General features: G+C 34.7%; 2 protein-coding genes across 4 annotated transcripts in view; one reads left to right on the top strand and one right to left on the bottom strand.

The window, feature by feature from the left end:
* The window catches only part of LOC136034400 (polyadenylate-binding protein-interacting protein 1-like), a 71,502-nt gene extending 63,822 nt beyond the window's left edge, over positions 1-7,680 (bottom strand). Inside the window, exon 1 of the mRNA XM_065715552.1 lies at positions 7,603-7,680. The gene's annotated coding sequence lies outside the window, so the exon portion shown is untranslated. The remainder of the gene's footprint in view (positions 1-7,602) is intronic.
* Positions 7,681-11,907: 4,227 nt separating this feature from the next.
* LOC136034395 (elongation factor-like GTPase 1) overlaps positions 11,908-22,465 on the top strand; it is a 40,095-nt gene continuing 29,537 nt past the window's right edge. The window contains exon 1 of one of the 3 annotated variants that reach the window (XM_065715544.1): positions 11,908-12,010. Coding sequence is in view for 1 of the 3 variants with exons in the window: in XM_065715542.1 (XP_065571614.1) it covers positions 12,873-12,877 (5 nt within the window). In the remaining 2 variants the exon portion in view is untranslated. Of the gene's footprint in view, positions 12,011-12,852; positions 12,878-22,465 lie in introns of those variants that run through there. The other 2 variants (XR_010619172.1, XM_065715542.1) reach the window with 2 other exon arrangements.

Genomic DNA, 22,465 nt, shown 5'->3' with positions numbered 1-22,465 from the left:
TTACAAGAGTCACATTACCGAACCCTTCCAAAATAAATATCTAACAACACCAGAACTCAAGCCCCCCCCCCCCCCCGTCCAACTTTACCAAATGCAAGATACTTTAATAAAGACTTCTGTCCTTTTTATAAAACTTAAAATTATAATACTAATCAAACTTGCAAGGAGAAGCTTCTTAATAATAATTAATAGCTTAATAAACAGTTACTTTAATAAAATAATCAATAACTAAATATATAATAATATAAAAACATAATAAAGAAAATAATGAATAAAATAATTATAAAGAAAATATATAAAATAAATCTATATATATAAAATAATAAATAGAATATACAAAAAATAATAAATAAAATAATTAATAACTTAACGAATTATTAAGAACATAACAGTTCAGTTTTTCAATATAAATATGTTTGCAACAATAAATTTAGTTTTTCTATTTTAAATTGACAACATAATTCAGTTTTACCATTATAAGATGACACCTGTCCTCATTAACATTTCATCCCTTTAAACCCCATCTTATTCAAATATACAGGAAATATATAAGTCAATCAGACTTCCAGAAACATCAATTGAAAACATGGAGGGAGGACTACCCTCAGGACAGCCCCAATCGTATTACCAGGAACTTCTATTTGTTTAAGAATTGCTACATTTTCAATTCTACATCAGGGAAAATTACCACCCTGCCAATATTTAGATCTAAAACTTTCAGGCTAAGAGTTTTTCCCAATTAGAAATAAATACTTAGTATTTTTGTCATACAATAATATGTATTAGTTAAGGAGCCAGGGGGGCATGCGCTCCCTAATTATTTTCTGCTTCTCCCTTCAGATTGTGGAAAATAACTTTACAGTGGGTGTTTTAACTGGAAAAATGCCTTTTTTGGTATTCCCCCCCCCTTAGATTCTCATGAATTGATGCTACTGATGAAGACAAGCAAAATAGAAAATATAATGACAAAGTCGGACTAGGCAGCCTACACTCTATATTCCCATGAATTGATCCTACTGACAAAGGTAAGTAAAATAGAAAATGTAGTGATAAATGCACCCTCAGAAATAGTGTGAAATAAGGAATTATCTGGAAAATTTGACCTACAACTTTCCATATATGGAAACTTTATTTATTTACTCAGAAAACTATGGCTTACATTTTTGTCATACAACATAATTAAGCCCATAGAAGGCTCAAAGAAGGCCTAAGGTCTAATATTACGTAAAACCTACTCCTGTATATTCCTATCTTTTTTTTTTTTTTACAAAATCCTGTTTTCAAAAATGCATTTAATTTGCATTTAAAATAAAGAATTGGGCGAATTTTAATGCATGGATCAGTCACATTTTGGGCACTTAATAATTTCCTCAAAATAACAATGTAAATATAAAACCCAAGTGCAAAAAGAAGTTGACAATGGCTAGTAAAATACAAAACAATGGTAAACATAGGGTATCTTGAGAAACAGTTGGGAATACAGAAAAATCTAGGATATCAGACCTGCCACTTTCCCCATACATTATTTTGTGGACAGTGCTCAGGCTCAGAATGTTTATCCACTTGAAAACTGTTATGTATTTTGTTATATGAGGTCATTGTGGATTGAAAATCTAAGGCTTAAAGTAACAGGAAAAATACTCTAAAAACTGTTATCTTTTTATCTTGAATATTTTAATTTGAATACCAATAAAAAATGCATGCTTTTCAATTATGGATTAATAAAACAGAATTTTGTATTGTATTTTATCAGATTAACGATACTTCTTGACTACTAAGGTCCCTGTGTTGGCCCTGCAGTGCATTGCTGCAGCATGATTTGATCTCTGGGTCCCGTATTAAAACAGAATATATATTTTACTGTTATCTTTTGAATAAAATTTTCCCAGTCCTTCTTGATTTTTACTATTTAGCAGTTAAATTTTTGCCCCAATTTGTAAGCCACTTTTTTTCTGACACTGCACTTTTTCTAAACATTTTAACAATGCCCAACAAAATAGCCCCAAAACAGGTTTTTTGGGTATATATGGTGATATTCTCCTCTGTATAGTTTCATTTGAAAAAGACTTTGATCTCTGATTGCTTTTCAAATCATGCTGGAAATCCTCTCGCCCACCTCCATTGAGAATTTTTCCAGGAAGTCCCCCCAAAGTGAAATGTTACTGTATAGTTCCATTTGTTATTAGTTCCATCTAACCATATAGTAAACCATTGTTATCTGTATAGTTTCATTTGAAAAAGACTTTGATCTCTGATTGCTTTTCAAATCATGCTGGATCTGAATTCCAGCCACCTCCATTGACAATTTTCCTGGAAGTCCCCCCAAACTGAAATATTACTCCCATGAAAAATCACCCTCCCTCATAGAAAATCCTCCAGACATCCCAACACTGCTGAGAATTTCCCCTGGAACACATCCACATGTAAAATTGAGTTAGCAAAGAGAAAGTAAAACAAATGAAAAAAATTGTACACAGATTCTGGAAACTCCCCATTGTTAAATTTCCCCCGGAAACTTCCCTCTGCAAAAAAAAATTCTCCCAGTGGACCCCCCCCCCAAAAAAAAAAATATGTGGATACTTCCCAATAACAAATACTATACATAAACAATGGGTTTACCATGTTGTACAAAATGATCATCTCAAAATGTTAACTGGACAACTTTGGGGGAAAAGGAAAATAGTTGCCCTCTAGTCTTTTTGGTCACTTTAAAGAGCACTAGAACTCTTAATTTCCATTTAAACAAGCCTTGCTTTTTTTTAATATTATCACCCATTAAAAAAAAATAATAATAATACAAATAATTGCTCATTTGTGATCTTTCTTTTACTACAACAACTCACCACAGCCTCAAGCCACCTGAGGCCAACACAGCTATGCATGTTCCTCTACCATCCCAGTCTATTCAAAGCTCCCTCTAAAAAAAATGTCTTAAACAAAGTCAATTTAAAAAAGTCACCTGATCAAAATTCTGTTTTATAGAGTTCTGATTACTATTGATCAAAGTCACTCCTTACTTACACTCAACAAAATAAGAACCAATGCGTTGAATATATGTTTGTTTTCACAATTGTGTAATGAAATTGATGAAGACTTCCAACAATTACCCTTAAATACTGACTTATGCTGTTTGTTGAAAGACGCATGTTTGAAAATATTTAAGTCAATTTCTGAATCAATTTTAGACTTTCTGGAAAGTAAAGATCCAGGTTAAAAAAAAAACTGATCAACTTCAATAGCAGACATTGTATATTTAATATGCTTTTTAAAAAAAAAATTATGATATTAGGGGTTCAATTAAAAAAAAACAAAAAAAACAACAAAGATTACAATATCAGCTTTTCTTGGAAAATTAAAGTTTCTGAAGCAAATGTTTGTTGGTGCAAATTATTCTGGTTTTCAAAGTTGACACAGGTAGAATGCCTTGACAAGGATATTCAGAAATATGTTAAACATTTAACTGTCCTACAAAATAACTTCAAAATCAGATTTGAAAATATTCTGACAATAGAAACTCCACCATGGATCATAAATCCATTTGATTAAATGGAAGCAGAGAATGTGATACTACAGGAAGAGCTTCTCAAGCTTGGCACAAATGAGGAATTGATGGTGAAATTTAAAAGAGGGCATCACATTTTGATGTAAATGGTAAAATTAGGGATTATACTGTAGCTTTATAGAACATTGTAAAATTAGGATTTTACCTATTTTACTACTGTATAGATTTTAATGGTATTTTACCCAAATTTTACAATATTTTATAGCACCTTGTAGTTAACATAGCACAAACTACCTAAAGGCTATGAGAAACAGGTTCAGATATGATATTGTGATTTTTTACTGGAGACACAGCAGGGCAAAAGAAAGCAATATAATTGTTAATTGCACTCATTAATCTTGTTATGTTATGATGTGTTTATAATAGAGTGATAAATTGGTATTTGACAAGCCCTTCTCTTACAGAATATCACCTTATTTGCATATGCTTATTCTCTTGCAATACTATTTGGCCTGTTGGTCTATAGCATTGTTACCCAGTCTAAAGCCTAGAACACATAGCTTTTTTGCTACCACATTGGTAAATTGGTTCTGATTTCCTTCTCTTCGCCATGAAATATCCAAATGTTAGAATGTTAGGCTTACATGAAATAAAATTGTGTGTATGGTTAAATACAGTAAACTGTGAACTATCCTTTACTTTATTTTAATATTTAAAAATTTTAACTACCTCTACTTTAATACACTTCAGTGTGTTGATATGCTTTGTTAAGTCATACAGCCTTTTAGCCCCAAGACACACTTGGTGGTTTTTACATACTGTTTATTTTAATGAGTGTTTCAGAGATGTAGCCTATAGGATAGTAAGCTATTGTGATGGACACAATATGGAGTAAAATAAAGAACATACTTTGTAAAACATGTTGCTATTGGTAAAGCTGTAAAAAAAAATTTTCATGGTTAGATCTAACACATTTTTTCACATTTTCAACTTCACATTTTTTGTCAAATTTTGGGAACATGGTAGAAACTTAGTTAAGGGAGGTGCCCAAAGGATATTTTCATAAAAAAAATATCTACTATATGGAATGTACAAATAATATCCAACTATACTTGGCATCACAATAAAATATCTAGCTAGACAGATAATAGTGTTTCTAGAAATATTACACATACACCTTCCTAGCTGAATATTTGACTGTCCATGTTGCATACTAAATATCTACCTAGTTCAATAAGGATTGAACTTAGTTCACAGCCCGAATATCTAACTAGGTGGGAATAGCATATCTTACAATTTCTTATATATATCCATCTATGCAGATAAGTAAATTCTCAAAGTAATTTGATAATAGTATCCGACTAGCCAGATATTTATTTCTCTTAGCCTATGAGTAGCATAGACATTTAACTAGGTAGATCATACTTTGTCCTAGATTTTCTTATTCTCATATGTTCCAACTAGGAATATAAGTAAATTATCTTTGTAAATTAGAGATAGTATCTAACTAGCTACATAATTAATTTTCTTAGGCAATCTTACTAGGCAGGTAACTAACTTCTCTAAGCAATTTGGTGATAATATCCAACTAGTTAGATAGCCTAATTATTTCTCTTAGGTGTAACATGAACATCCAACTAGGTGGATAATGCTTTGTCTTGGCCCTTCTGATATATATTCAACTAGGCAGAAAAGTAAACTCTCAGTGTAATCAGATAACAATATCCCACTAGCCAGAAGTTAGATATGATAATATCCAACTAGCAAGATAATTATTTCTCTTAGGTGTTGCACAAACATCCAACTAGGTGGTAAATCCAACTTATCCAACTAGATAAGTAAATTCTCTAAGTACATTGGTTATAATATCCAACTAGCCAAATAATTATTTCAATTAGGTGTTGTGTGAGCATCTACCTAGGTGGATAATACTTTGTCCTAACCTGTCTTTTATTATCCCAATAGGCAGACAAGTAATGTCTCTGAGCCATTTGGTGATAATAACCAACTAGCTAGATAATTATTTCTCTTATATGTTTCATGAACATCCAAATAGGCAGATAATGCTTTATGTTAGTCCTCCAGAAACATATCCAACTAGGAGGATAATGCTTTATCTTAGCACTTCTAATATATACTCAACAAGGCAGAAACATAAACTCTCAATGTAATCAGATGGCAATATTCAACTAGCCAGATTATTAATTCTCTTAGGGAAAGCATTGATAGATATCTTCCCAGGTGGCAACTCATGTTTTAAAAGAATTTATATACTGCCTAGCCAGATATTGGCTATTTTGCTGAGTTGCCTGAACAAAGTTTTTAGCCAGCTACTTGGATATTATCACCATTTGGTCTTTGAAATTTATTGTTTACCCAGTTGAATATATTTCAGAAGGGACAAAATAAAGTATCATCCATCTAAGTTACATGTTGATTGTATACCTAATAGAAATAATTATCTGGCTTGTTGGATATTATCACCAAATTACTTAGAGAAGTTACTTACCTGCCTAGTTGGATATATATCAGAAGGGTAAGGAAAAAGTGTTATCTGGCTAGCTAGATGCTCATGCTATTCCTAAAAGAAAAAAATATCTGGCTATTTGGATAGGTACTTGTGTCTTATAGCCACCACACTAAAGTTCTGTCAAGAAGTGAAGTTTGGCTAATGCTAATGAGATAAAACAAAATATGTTGAAAATATAATTCATTATCAACAAAATTATGAAAACTATAACAAAGAATTATGGAAGAAGGGCCCATCCAGACCACATAATTTTAAATATGTAAACTAACCTAACCAAAATACCAACAAAATATTTAATTAAAATATAGCTATGATGTAGTTTCTCACCAAGTCAAAGCTAATATTGTCTGGTATAAAGACCATGAAAACTAGTTACTGTTTTATGTTCATAATAAATGATCTTGAGTGTGGTGGTATAAGACAAAAGTACCTTTGGATATTATCACAAGTATGTATGAAGAATTCAACGAATTGCCTAGTTAAATATATATCAGAAAAGTTTAGATAAAATATTTTCTGCCTAGTTAGAGACACTTAGTTGGCTATATCCACTAGGTAAATTCCTACTTGGTCTAGTTGTAAGGGGTCCCCTAGAGCCAGCAAAATTTTTCTAAGTGATATATGACAAAAAATCTGGTAAAATTCTAGTTAATTGACTTCTTGCTATCTCAGAAATGGTTTAGGTTAGTGAAACTTTCAGGGATGGGTCTACAGGCTAAAGTATGTCCCGGGAAGGTATTTTAAAGTACCCACCTCTACTCCTTCTCCCTCTAGAGGGCCCCAAAATTTGCCTACATGGCAGGTCTATACCTATTACTAGTTGCTTTTTCTCTGCCTTTAGTTCTGAAAATGTAATTCCTGTTATTTGAGTAGAATTTTGAGCCATATTTTGTTTTTTTTCAAAATTTAGGAAATGTAATTGCATATCTTTAAAAACTTATAAAATGGAATTGAACAAAGTTATGAAGCTGAAAACAATTTTGTTGCAGGCTGTTTCAATAATGCAGAATATCTATTTGCAAGGTTTCACTTTTATAACACATATGTTTTTAAAGGATAGAGCCCTCTAGAGGGAGAAGGAGTGGAGGTAGTTACTTCAAAACACCTTCCCAGGACATACTTTAGTCTGTAGATTCATCCCTGAAAGTTTCATTTTCCTAACCTAAACCCTTTCTGAGATAGCAAGAAGTCAATTAAATAGAATTTTACCAAAAATCTTAAAAATATCTGCCCAATACAATCCTTTCTTATTTTTCTTGAGACTGTGACTTCAAATAGCCTAGGCTAGCTTATGCCTAGGAAAATTATTCCTTTCAGCCATTTGTGATACATAGGGCTTTGAGTTGATGCTTCAATTGTTGTATGTTCCCAAGGGAAAAATAGCAAGTCTGTTGCCAAACTTTTCTGCAGTGTGGGCTAATCCCTGGGCCCAGGATTGCAAAGCAGGGCATCAATTCACAGTGCAGCCACAGGATAGCCTAGCTTAGACTTTGAAAATCTATAGAAACTAGGAAGCACCTTACACGTGCGTATTAAAGAGAGAATTACAAAGTCAAAGAATAATAGCTACCTTTAGCTTAAATAGCCTAATAAAATAGGAAATAATTGTTTGAACGTCTTCTTCTTCTTCTTCTTCTACTTACTGTTTGAAGTGGGATGAAATTGCGGTACTATATTGCCTTTTCTCAACTAATGTACAAACTGTAAATCCAATCCTTGAATCTACTTTTCTAGGTAGCGTTTATAGAATCAATTAAAAAAAAGTTTTGCTCAAGGTCGCTACAGTAAAAGCAAGCCATTTAAGGACACTTTCTGCAATATAGAAATAAAGCATTTTGGGAACATTTCATGGTTTTATTGTAGACAAGTTCGAAATGAAGCCATCTTGATAGTATTAAGACTTTATACTAGCTTTAAATTTGGTATCATAACTTAAAATTCTCTGTTATATAGAGAGAAAACCGGTCTTTGCCAATCTGTCACCCTTCATCTGTAGAACGTGCCATAGCGATTTCACCCTTTCTCTTATTATAGCCCTAGAAAGTGGGATTGAGCCACACTTTTCGTACAGCCTACTATTTGAAATACGGTCAGTCAGCCGGTTACCAAAAACCATTCATAGATTTCAGATAAAAAATGTGGCTCAGAGAAAGCAAATTTTGTCGTAGTGCCAAAATTATCCAATGAGGCGAATTCATTAGCGTGGCACTAGGCTAATTCAGGACCAAAACCATTTAACAGCAAGTAGCTTGGTGCAAGAGAAATCTAAGTGCAAGCTATTTAATCTCGGCGACGTAGTACCAAAGGATCTAAGTTCCACCTCAGTAAAAAGCAAAAAAAATAATATATTAAATAAACAAGCTTACTCCAGGCTGAAGACTAGTCCAGTGCAAAAATAAGTTTATATCTATATCACTCTAAAAAAAAAAATATAGGCCCAGATCAAGTATTAAAGCAAAATAGGTCCTGTAACAGTGTATGGAATGAATTAGACCTAAGCAGCATCTAGTCCTCTCCTACAGCCAGTAATTTTACAGTTCTTTGCATCAAATTTGTCTGGATTAAACAAATAGAAGAAAGTTATCAACCCAACAAAGCTCACAGTGAAATAGCAAGGAAGAAAAGAATTTTCATAAAGTGGCTACTTTACTTAGTGGTAACCATAAACTCACACTATGAAGGGTTAGTAGGGTTAGTTGCCAGACCAACTGAAGCAAGATGTGAATTAGGTGTGCATGATTTAAAAATCTATTTTGGGGCATATTAAACTAAATCGAAACAAACTGTGTGGATGCAGTTTGTCAAAAAGGCGTATCAGTAAATTCTCAAGAGCAGCTTTAGGTCCTAAGTTGAAGCTTTCGGGTCATTTTCGGGGAAATTGAACTACCTGAAAGATAGGATGTGTATACTACTACTAACATTGCTCCTATTATTTCTGCTACTATTACTACCGCGGCCACGACCACAACTGCTGGTGACTGAGACTACTTGTGACTGTGACTACTTGAGACTTTGACTAATTGTTACTGCAACTACTTACGAACCCAGTAGTAACAACTGGTGAAAGTGACTGCATCTAATTGCAACTCCGACTATTTGCGACTATAACTAATTACAACCAGTTCTACTTATAACTGCAACTACTTTTGACTGTGAATACTACTGCTTATGATTACTACTACTTGTGAATGCGACTAATTCTGAATACAATGATAACTACTTCTGACTGTGACTGTGACTATTCGCAAATGGGAGAATGTATGACTGCGACCATTTTCAACTTCGACCACTAGTTCCTACAACTAAATGCAACTGCATGTGCTATCGACTACTTGAAACTGCAACTACTTTCTACTGAGACTACTTAAGACTGTGACTACTTGCGATGGTGAATACGACTACTTCTGACTGTGAGTGTGACTACTTATAAGTGTGTCTTTGACTTAAGCCAATTTTGATTGCTATTATTTGTAAATACAACTGCTGGCAACTTTGCTTGTGAATACTTGCGTCTTCGACTGCTTCCAATTACTATTACCGCGATTGCGACTATGACTACCACTGCTACTGCTACAGATACTGCTACCCCTATTGAACCAAAACAAAAGATCTGATGTTTATCGAGGTTGTCAAAATGGTATAGATGCAAAATCTCTGGAATTGAATAGGGCATCAAGTTGGAACTCAAAGAGAGAGCTGTGAGGGTGGAAAAACCAAGTTAAGTGCCACTATGTGTATCCAGATTGTCAAAAGGACTTCCGTGAAATTTCTCAAGAACAGTTAAGCGTATTACATTGGAACTTACGGGGCAGTTTGTTATATTTGCTGAGCTAAATCAAAGACAATATACGCATCCAAGGTTGTCAAAAGACCATCTCTTTAATATCTTATGAATGGCTAAGTTTGCTAACTTGAAACTTTCAGAGCAGGTTTAAACATTTGGTGGTGAGCTGAATAAAAATAAATTATGTTAAGCATGGTGGCTGAAAGGGCGTATCTGCTATATCTATGGAATAGCTAAGGATATCAATTATAACTTTCAGGGCATGTTTAAAAGTATGTTGATGTAAACCAAAAGAGACTATCCAGATCTAGATAGTCAAAGGGACGTATCTGCAAAGTTTCAGGAGTAGCTAGGGGTATTAAGTCAAAACTTTTAGTGTATCTTGAGGGTATGTTGGACTAAACTGAGAGATATTATGTGCATCCCAGGTTATCAAAAGGATATATATGCAATAGCTTAGGAAAGACTAAGGGGATGAAGGTGAAACTTTCAGGGCATTTTGAGGGGATGCTTAATTAATATTTGTGAATACTCGAGGCTTTAAAATGATAGTGGTCGGAATGCAAATGGCAATGCAGAATTTAGTCAAATTATTTGAATAATATCCATGCACACACCTCATCCAAAGTTATATAGTGCAAATATTATTAAAATTGTTAACAAAAATTTGTCCAAATCATAAATACCAAGTCAAAAATTTTATTCATAAGGAGAAATTCTGGAAAGTCTTTACAAATATTCCTTCCCCTATCCCTTTAAAAAAAATAAAAAGTCATTTGTACTTTACTGAAAACAAAAATATATTTAAACGTTTTCTTTTTTATAACGTTAATAAACCCAAAATTACGGAGACTTTTAAAAATGACTATCAATATAAATTGCATTTTTAATCTATGTTTTGATGGTTCTTTTCAATAATCTCAGTTATTACGGTGACTTTCTTTCTTTTATTTATGTAGAGGTAAGTATAGTTCCTCCCTAATTAAGCAGATCTTGTCTTCTAACCATGTGCCTCTTGATACGGGTGTTTCTCCCTAACTAAATGCCCGACCCAGGGATTGTCAGTCTTGAATAATTCTCAGTCAGAGCTTTCATCTTGAATAACCAAAGGGTGAGTAGTTATTAGGAGGCTGAACAGCATCTTTCGAACGCAAAATATTAGTCATCATGCCAAGATGCGTATTTTCAAGCTGCCAGTCAACAAAGTACTATTGTATAAAGTGGAGTCGTGGTCAGCCGTGCCAAAACCGACAACGCCATCAAAGTCAATCAAGCAAAATATCTTCGAAGAATCGTGGGTCTTCACTACACTGATTTTGCTAGCAATTAGACCCTCCTGTCACGTACTTTGCTAACTCCTTTTTTGACTCAGTTTAACCAGCATAATTTTTGGTCGTACGCACATATCCTTCGCATGCCGCATAACACCCCAACACTGGTTGTGTTTGGGTTTGATTCCACCCTGCACAGATACAAACGGCTCAGGGAAGAGCTTCCTACTAGGTGACAAGACAAAAACAACAGGTTTCTAGACCAAGTCCGCGTCCATGTGGAAGAAGCCACGAACTTGGAAAGCGATAGGTCAACTTAAAGGCACTTGTTATCGTTCTCTTTGCCGCATACCTGGCAAGTGGTAGGTCATGTCAAGTTAGTGTTTTTTAGATGTCATTACAAATAAAATACATAGCTCAAAAATAAAATTCAGCTAAGCACAAACTTTATTCAGGTAGTTTCTATTTGTTGTCAGTTTATCTTTATTTTCTGTTGTAATTCTGTTAGATTTGGTTTTTGCTAGCGCACTATAATCGTTTCAAGCTTTAATTGTAATTTGGATTCATTTTTGCTTAACTTAACTGTTTTTTTCTTTAATATCTTATTATAGATTTATTATGCTTATATTATTTATGCTTTATATTATTTAATATGCTTATAAATATTATGCTTAGTTTAACTCTTTTCTCTTTTTTTATTTATTTTTTATGTAAAATATTTTCATTATCATATATTTTTAAAAATAACCTAGAATTGGATGAATTGCAGCTTATTGAGCTCTTTGACAAAACAAGCAAATGGTTAATTGTAAAGGTTTCAGTAAATGCTACCGAACGCACCTGGTGTTTGCGATTTATATTTTCAGTTGTGGCAACATAGGTATTACTTTAAAACTTGCAGAAACGTGACTTTTCTACACCAGGTAGGCTATGCCTTGGATATCCACCACATGGTTAATTTGGGGGCAAACTTCATTTGTGATACAAATGAATGTTATATTTAGATTCAGATTGCAATTCTGGATATTTGGGGGGTCGGAGTATATATTCTGTAAATATGGCTCTAAGGAATTCAGTAATTTCTTAGAAAAACAAGGAAAGAAGTGAAGATAAAGGTCCTCAGGTAAAATTCTAGTTAATTGACTTCTTGCTATCTCGGAAGGGGTTTAGGTCAGGAAAATGAAACTTTCAGGGTTGGGTCTACAGGCTAAAGTATATCCCGGTAAGGTATTTTAAAGTACCCACTTCCACGCCTTCTCCCTCTAGAGGGCTCTGAAATTTGCCTACATATTGAAATTTTGACAAAACAACATGTTACATTAATTTTCAGTTACTAGTTGCTTTTTCTCTTGTTTTAGTTCTGAAAATGCAATTCCTGTTATTTGAGTAGAATTTTGAGCCATAGCCTATCAATTTTTTTTTAATTTAGGAAATGTATTGCATATTTTTAAAACTTATAAAACGGGATTAAGCAAAGTTATGAAGCTGAAAACAATTTTGTTGTACTTCAATTAAGCAGAAGATCTATTTTGCAAGGTTTCACTTTTATAACACACATAGGCCTATTTTTAAAGGTCATCAAAGGTCAGGGGCATCTAGAGGGAGAAGGAGTAGAGGTAGGTCCTTCAAAATACCTTTCCAGGACATACTTTAGCCTGTAGACCCATTCCTGAAAGTTTCATTTTCCTAACCTAAACCCTTTCCAAGATAGCAAGAAGTCTATTAACTAGAATTTTACCAGTTCTCAACCTGCAAAATATGTTAATTGTGATTATTCTGCCTATTATGGAGTAAGAATAGTTTTCTTAATATATTCCATTATGTCCAGCTGTGCTCTTAGACTTATAATCCTGGTTGGCTGGTTGGCTAATTTAAAGATTTGTACATTTATACACTGTTATATTAGCCATCTGGTGGTATCCCAGCATGTATTGATGAATCTACAATTGTGGCAAAGAACTTGGTATGGTTAAACAGCCAGGAAAACACTTAAATAACACCTCAATCCAAAATATGCTTAAAAACAACCATAAATGCTTAGGCTAGGCTGTTTTATTCCTAAAGCTGCATTGCTTTGCTTTACACCCCCCTCCTCTGATGGTTATGTATACAAATCCCTCAATCAGGGAAACCAAGGTAAATTTCTACTTTAGCTACTTTTGGCTATCTTGGAAAGGGGTTAGATTATGAAAACAAAACTCTAAGGGGTGGGGCTACAGACTGAAATATGGCCTGGGAAGGTATTTCCAATAACAGCCTCTACTGCACACTGTATAATACAAATTATTACACATTGCTAGTTGTTATTGCTCACATTTCATCCTATATTGCTATTATAATCATAAATCACTGCTTACCTTACACAATTTCAGCTCTTAACCTTGTTTATTAAAGTATATTCTGCAATCCTATTTCTAGCCTAATTTGTAGCCATTCCTTTAACTAATGTACTATCTTTCTTATTTTGCCTATGGTATAAAATAAACCTGGTTTTTTGATGTCACAAAAGGGATGTTCTTCACTTTCATAACTGCTTAAGGGTTTTTGTTGCAGATGCAAGTGTCTTATTTGATTCAATTTTTAAAATGATTAGACTGCCATTTTAACTTTCTTAATTAGTTGTAGGATTTGACAAGAGCTAAAATAAAGCAGTGTTGTAATTTTTGTCAAAATCCTTGGGGGGGGGAGGGCTAAGTTGGAGCCAATTTTCCAAAATCAAGCAAAAATGGCAGTAAAAAATAAGCCATTTGGTACCATAAAAGTACTATTTAGTAGCCTACTATTAAAGTATAAAAATAAGTTTGTACTAAAAAACTGAAATATTTCTGTTGATGCTTGAACTATACAGGTAGATCTATGTTTTGACAAGATCTTGGAAGAAACTAAATTTAAGCTAGGGGAGGGGACAAACCAAGGTCTGGAAGGGGGCAAACCAAGGTCTGGGAAGGGGATTTGCCTCACTATCCTATAGAAAATTACACTCCTGTTGTGAGGAATTAAATAAAAAAAGGTTTTGTCAACTGAAAGTAAAGAGCAACATTAAAACATAAAACAAACAGAAATTATTGCTTATATAAGGGAGGTTACCCCATCCTTCATATTTCAATCTACTCCTAAGTCACTTCAAAATCTACACCAAAGTTTTGTCCCTCCCCCCCTCTTTTCCTCTGTAATTCCCTCTTGGCAGCCTTTGCATGTATATTCTACTAAGTTTATTTGCTTCTTCTGTTAATGTGGCTTCTGGCTACAAAATGATACACTCTTTTTTTCTTATATTCAAGGACTGAAATATGAAAGCAATTTTGAAAGTATTTTATAAGAATCCATTTTCTTCCATGCTGAATAGCACACTTGTAGCTATGTGTAGGCACACTCACCCCCTCCCACAGTGCCAAGCATGGTACATTTCTGCCATGTATGCCATATACCACTTGTTGTACATGATTTTTTAAGGTGGGCAAACTCTCACTTCATGGTTTAACCTCAGTATAAGATTGAACTTGGCAGAACTTGTAATGGTTTTGTGCCTTCTTTATGATTTTTTTTTAACATTAGAAATAGACAACAATTAATTTATAAACCAAAGTTTTCTGAGGGAAGTAAAGAGAAAAATTGAAACTTAAAATCAACAAAAAATATAATTTACAGCCTATCTAATATATGTAAAAAAAAACTAGCACAAATAAACCAATTGGTGATATTTCTCTATGTTTGTAGGAGACTCACAACAACAAACTATTGACTTTTCTGATGCACTGAATCCGATGGTATGAGTTTCATTAAAATTCTTTGGCTTTTAGGGGTGTTTCCCCCTTTTATGAAAGTCAGACAAATTTTGTAGACAGGCAAACAATTTTCCAGATTTAGAACATGATACTGGTGCAATGCATTGCAATGAAATTGAAATTGTTTGAGATAATTTGTCTTCTAAAGTTGGTTCTGATTTTTTTTTTACTGGTCTATCTCTCAGCATTTTGGAAATATTTAAAAAGTATTGAAACTAGAATTTTTGAAATTTTTGAGTTGATGGAGAAGGGGGAAGTCAAAAACGTCTTCCAATGACATAATTTGTCCTCTAAAGTTGATTCTTATGTTCTACCCCCTACCCCCCAGAAAATACCCTCAGAAAATACACCCCAGGAAAACACCCATTCCCAGAAAATACCCTCTACATATAGTACATCCCTGGAAAATACTCCCCCTCATGGAAAATAAGGTTTTCCAAATTTGAGAATTTTATTTGAGTTTAGTTTTTTTTATTTCTGTATGGGGGGAATTTTGGTACTTGTTTTTTGTGTGCTACTCACTCAAGTCTACACTGCATATAAAACTCAAGAACAAACCGGTCTTTTTTGTTAGCTTCTTTCTTACTTTACAAACAAATTTGGGCTGTAGATTTGCACATTTTGTGGGGGGGGGGGTAAAGTATAGCAAGATGTGTTAGGTACAGCTATTGTGCATATTATGAAGTAAGAATTGTTTTCTAAAGTAAAACAGTTCAAAATAGGGATGAAACCTTTTTATTGACAGTGAATAGATATAAAATTATTTAACTGGATATTTCGAACACATATACAGTGTTCATCATCAGCAGTAAGAGTTTTACTGCTGATGATGAACACTGTATATGTGTTCGAAATATCCAGTTAAATAATTTTATATCTTTTCAATGTCAATAAAAAGGTTTCATCCCTATTTTGAACTGTTTTACTTTCGTCATGGAAAGGCAGTATGGTCTTCGAAGTTATCTACGAATTGTTATCTGACAATTCTTGACCACCTGGATGCACTTAAACTCTTTTGGTTTAATTCAGTAGCAGCAGTAGGAGTAGCAGAAGCAGCAGTAGTTGCAATTGGAATTGCAGTAACAATTGCAGTAGTTGCAAGCACAAATAGCAGTTGCAAGTAGTAGTAGTAGTCACAAGAAATAGTGGTAGTAGTTGCAAGTAGTAGTAATAGTCGCAAGGATTAGTAGTACTTGCAAGTGGTAGTAGTCACAAGAAATAGTAGTGATAGCAGTGGCTAATAGTCTTAAGTAGTAGGACTAGACACAAGTAGTAGTAGTAGTCACAAGTAGTAGTATTAGTCACAAGCAGTGGTAGCAGTCAAATATATGAGTGGTAGTTACAAGTAATAGCAGCAGTAGCAATTAGTAGTAGTAGTCAAAAGTAGTAGTTGCAGTCTATTACTACTATTACTACTACTACTGACAACTCACTGCAGCACCAAGCCGCTTGAGGCCAACACAGCTACACATGCTCCTCCTCCAACCTCATCTATTCAAGGCCTCCCTCTTTACACCATCCCAAGAAGTTCCCATTTCCTTTAAATCTTTATTTATGACATCCTCCCAACCCAGACGAGGACAACCTGCTTTCCATGTAGCCCCAGATGGTTGGCCAAAAAGGAAAATCTTTGGCAATCTGTCATCCTTCATCCACAGAACATGGCCTAGCCATCTCAACCTTTCTTTCAGTATAACACTAGAAAGCAGTGTTGAACTACATTTTTCATACATCCTACTGTTTGAAATACGGTGCATCAGCCAGGTACCCAGAACAATCCGTAGACAATTTCTCTGGAAAACATCTAGTAAATTTTCATCTGCTTTTCAAAGCACCCATATTTCAGAGCCATATTTGACCACTGTCATCACTGTAGCTTCCAATATTCTAATTTTGGTTTGCAGATTTATCTTTCTATTCTTCCAAACTTTTTTTTAACTGTGCAAAAACACCCTGAGCCTTAGCTATTCTACTTTTAACATCTTCACTGCTCCCACTATCCTTACTAATAATACTACCAAGGTAAGTGAAGCTGCCAACCTGATCAATCTTTTCGTTACCCAACATCACCTTTTCATCTTCACTTATTCCTAGCCTTAGTGACTAAGTCTTCTTAACATTAATTTTCAAGCCTATTCTAGCACCCTGAACTCGCACAACCTCTAAAAATTCATTCATTTTACTTACACTTTCATATAATATGCTTAAATCATCAGCTTAATCTAAGTCCAGGAGCATCTTTCCTCCTCATTTGATTCCGTGGTCTCCAATTGCCTTTCCTGTGCTCCTTAAGACGAAGTCCATCAAAATGATCCATATAGAGGGGGATAGAACACAACCCTGCTTAATTCCTGATTTAATACAAAATCAATTGCTAACCTCATTTCCTACCTTAACCGCAGCAGTATTATTCTCGTACATAGCACAAATCACTTTAATGTATATTTCCGGTATACCATATAAGGATAAGACCTTTGCTAACGCTCTTCTGTCAACAGAATTGAAAGCTTGCTCATAATCGATAAAACTGAGGACCAAAGGTGTTTGACAACAAAGGGACTTCTCAATTATTAACCTAAGATTGAAAACTTGGTCAACACATCCTCTACCTTTTCTAAAACCGCCTGTTCTTCCCTTAAAACTTTGTCTACAGCATCTTTCAGTCTAAAAAGTATCATATTACTAAGTAATTTGCTACCTACATACACCAGATTAATCCCTCTTTAATTACGACACTCACTCTTGTCACCTTTCTTATACAATGGTTTAATTAAGGTTTTCCTAAAATCATTAGGTACTTCCCCTTTTTCAAAAATCATATTCATAATCTTTGGTAGCTTATTCCTAACCTCAGAGCCACCATATTTAAGAAAGTCATTTATCATACTATCAGCACCTAGAGCCTTATCATTTTTTAATCCTTTTACTATTGTTGCTAATTTTTCCTCACAAAACAAATCTTCCTTTACATCCAAGGTATCGCAAACTTTTTCATTTTCATCTATATCTTTCCCTGCAACTGTATCTTAGTTTAGCACATTCTGAAAATGTTCCGCCCATCATTCTTTAACTTTTTCCTGATCACTAATTGTGGCCCCATTCCTATCTTTAACTGGGACTAGTCTGGATTGACTACTCCCTTTCAATTTATTAACATGCCATTATAATATTTTACTATTATGCCATTTAGCTGCATCTTCCAGATCCTCAGCAATTTTATCCATGGCCTCCACTTCATATATCCTTCACATCTACTTCACATCTTCATATTTTAATGCTTTCTCTGCTTTCTTTGCATTCCTTTTGTTTTCATATGACCTATCACTCAGATAATTCTTGTACAAACCCCTTCTACTATTAAACATAAAGCTTTTTCACTAGTATTCCTAGTTGCAGTCTTAGCAGTCTTCCATAAGACACCATCAGCAACTTCACAATTTTTTTTTCTAAAATTATTCCATCAATCTTCCACATAGTCAAATTTTAAGCTCTCAAGTTTAGTATTCAACTGTTCCTGGAAGGTTTTTCTCAAATTTTCATCCTGGAGTCTACCAACATCATAACTTTCTGGGAGGTAGTTACCCGAAATTTCAGATTTAAATTAACCGTAGACACTACTAGATGGTGATCTTTACTTTTAACAGCACTCCTATACACCCTAGTATCTTGTATTGATCCTGTTCATCTTTGGTTTACAATAACATAATCAATAAGGTTTGCTGTCTTACCATCACGTGAATACCATGTCAACTTATGGGCGATTTTGTGACCAAATACTGTATTGGTTATAACTAGGTTATTATACCTACAAAATTGCAAAAGTGTGTAGCCATTATTGTTTTCTTCTCCTACACCAAATTTACCTAGGCTAGGATACCATCTATCCCTATTTCTACCAACCTGGGTATTAAAATCTCCTAGCAATAACACCATATTTCTGCCTGGTACCCTGTCTATTTGCGCCAGTAACTGTAAATAAAATTCATCTGAGTCACTAGTATCTCCGTCAGTTGGTTCAACAGGGGCGTATACTACTATAACCGATACCCTGAACTTTTTAGTTATAAAATGAGCAATTAGTATTCTATTATTAAAACCTTCCCAGCCTTAACAAGACTTAGCAGCTTCATTATTCATCATGAGCCCTACTCCCTGTCTATGTACCCCATCCTTCCTGCCCGAGGAAACAAATTCTATGTCACCTAATTTCATGCTTCCTACCCCTGGGATGAGTTTCTGAAACTCCTAATAAATCCAGGCCAAATCATCTGAATTCATCAGTCAAAATGTCGATGCAATAGTCATTTTTTAATGTCGTAACATTTCAAGTTCCAATTTTCATGTTCTTTAAATCTTTGAAATTATTTTGGCCTCAGGAAAAGCAATGATCCCGGATACCAGTGCAGGAAGGGGACCAACATATCTTCTCAAGTCTACACCGACGCGCTTAAGCCGGCTTAGAACCAATCAGCAAGAAGTCCCTGGGACCTCCAGTAAATTGAAGGCTTTGTGCAATCCTGGTCCCATCTTGGTCACAACATGGTTTTCAGCACTTGGTGATGCTCTTCTATCAACAAGAGTCAAAACCCTGCACAGACAATCCCAAGCCTATTACCTCTGACTCATCATATATTCATGCCTACAAATATTATGCTACTACGGGGAGGCAACCCATAGTAGATAAATTAGCTAGGAAGAGGTTTTTCAGCCCGAAAACGCCCATCAAAACAAACCAAGCCCAGAAAATATCCAATAATCAGAATCCCGTGCGAGTGCTGTGTTGTTTACTAGGCTATAATTTCCTCAAGGGGCGCCACTCCTCAAGTGGGAAAAGTTGACCGCAAGTTTCTCAGTTTTGTAGGTACCCCGAAAGGGTCGAGGCAGCCCTTTAAAGAGGCCATTGTCCATGGATGTGGATCTTACGCCCTACCGCAGTTGTCCTCCTATAGAGGATCCTCCCATGATGGTGTTCTGCATCACCATGCAATTTAACCCATTACTGGGCGAAGGTTTGTAACTCATGGGACGTGTGGACATGCCAGTGTGCCCTGTTGAGTGTACATTTGAGGGGCCTTCTTCCTCCTCCACCTCTATTTATGGCCCGGGAGAGGGTGCCCCAGTTTCTATTATGGAGCCCCCAGGACTTCTTGGTCTGTGTCTCCTATGGAGGTACTCTACATATATGTAGGGAATTCTCCTATCTTTTTTCCTCTACCAAAACCTAGCATGATTATCTAATAATTAACTAACTAATGCAACTACTAAATAGTTGCAGTAAATTTTAGCTTTACTTTTAATTTAGACTGTAAAGTAATGGATTAAGATAACACATATAAGCTCTGTTGTCCTCTGTCAAAACCTAGTATGCAAACTAATCATTAACTAACTAATGCAACTAATTAATAGTCGTAATAAATTGCAACTTTCTTTTTAATTTATACCCTAAAATAAATAAAAAAGAAAACACAAAAAGAACTATATTTTCCTCTACCAAAAGCTAGCATGTTAACTAATAAATAGCCAATTTGGCCTGATTGAAACACCTCACAAGCCACACATTATAAAAACACCTTAGAGAATTTCAATTAAGAAGAATATTTATTAGAAACAATGTTAGTAATACAGAAGTAGACCTAAATAGCCAATTTGGCCTGTTTGAAACATCTCACAAGCCACACCTTATAGAAAAAACCTTAGAGAAAGGGGTACAACTTGCAGACAAGGACAATCACGGAAAGTTGAGCCTTTGTGTATTTTCTACAGTATTCATCTGGGTTTATTAAAGACACTGAGCAAAAACTGAGAAGAATAGAAGCACACTTTTTGCAGGTATTTGTTTAAGGATTACTGAATTAAAGTAACATTAATTGCACTAAGGTTAGAATGCAACTTAAAGGGCTTTGTTACCAACCTTGATGTCGCAATAGTAGTTGCAGTCGCGGCAGCAGTTATAGAAGTAGTAGTAACAGTAGTCAATTAGTAGTAGTAGTAGTCCCTTGCAGTAGTCGCAAGTAGTAGGAGTAATCGCAAGAAGCCATAGTCTGCAGTTGCAAGTAGTCTTAGTCAGAAGTTGTCGCATTCGCAAGTAGTTGTAATTTCAAGTAGTCACAATCACAAGTAGTTGCAGTCGCAGTTGCAGTTACAATTACAATAGTAGTAGCAGTAGTCCTGAAAGTTTCAATTCAGTACCTTTAGCCTTTCCTAAGATATTGCAGATACTTCCTTTTGATAACCTAGATGTATATAGTGTATTTTATTTATTTTAACATCCCCCTCAGTATTTAATATCCAATATATCCTGGGTGTGTCTTTTTAGACACGCCCAGGATCAAACATTTCCTCCTTACCCAACAACAAATTCTATGCGTAAACAAACGGAAAAAATTGCATAATTTACAACTCCTGTCCCTGGGACTGTGGTTGGTTATGTATCCCTGGAGGCATAGTTATTGGACTTCTCGACAATTTTGAATGAAATGGCTATCTCAAAATTTTGATGGATGTTGAAGGTTGGTGTATAAAAAAGCGTAAGGGGGGGGGGCAGATTGCCGTCCAATTACTTCTGGCTTCAAAATCGCAATAGAACTTACAATTTTCAATCGAATGTGCCCCCTCTGAGGCTTCTATAACAACTCCTTCCTTAAGAAGTGACCTGGTCAAAAAAAAAAATATAATAGAACCCACCAGCGCAATGGCGCTGCCCTTCTTTTAGCCAGCGCAATGGTGCTGCCTATGTAAGCTTCGAAAACGGTCCATGCTTTTTTCAAATAAGTAGCCTTGAAGTTAACCAAAAAAGTCCTTTTAGAAAATAAGAAATTGCAGACAATTTTTATCTTTAAAAGGTGGGGGACTGACCAACAAGGCTTGTTTCTGAATTGTATTTTGAGACTCAATGGCCTTTTTTCCTAGTTTGATAATGCTATTTTGTGCTAAATATAATATTCAGCATTATAATTTGTTTAGTTATTTATATAATAAAAATCTCTTTACTTGTAAATTTTTTGCTTTTTTTGTTGCTAAAATGTCCATAAGACTATGTTAGTGCTTTGCTTACTGTTTTCTCTCGTTATGCTTTGACTATGTCTTGGAATGTTTACAAGATTTATGTCCCCCCCCCCCCCTTAGAAATATATCTGAATGGTAATCGGAAAAAATTGAAGAAAATTCTAGAAATCACCAAAAATATCATCTGAGGGAGTAGAAATTCTGCAATAAAAAGCAAGCGGAGTAACGAAAAGAAAAGTTTTAAACACTTCAAACTAGGAAAGTAACAAACAGCTCAGGGCCCTGTGAGCGGGTAGATACTTGTAGTTATTACATAAAAAAAAACTAGTTTTTTAACTGAAAGTAAGGAGCGACATTAAAACTTAAAACGAACAGAAATTACTCCGTATATGAAATGGGTTGTCCCCTCCGCAATTCCTCGCTCTTTACGCTAAAGCTTTTAATTGTTTTAAAAAGCAGATTTGTGGCAAAGAGTCAAACTTTAGCGTAAAGAGCGAGGGATTGCGGAGGGGACAACCCATTTCATATACGGAGTAATTTCAGTTCGTTTTAAGTTTTAATGTCGCTCCTTACTTTCAGCTAAAAAAA

The sequence above is a fragment of the Artemia franciscana genome, chromosome 13 (assembly GCF_032884065.1).
Source record: "Artemia franciscana chromosome 13, ASM3288406v1, whole genome shotgun sequence".
Taxonomy (NCBI): Eukaryota; Metazoa; Arthropoda; class Branchiopoda; order Anostraca; family Artemiidae; genus Artemia; species Artemia franciscana.
This window is presented reverse-complemented; position numbering and strand designations above follow the sequence as displayed.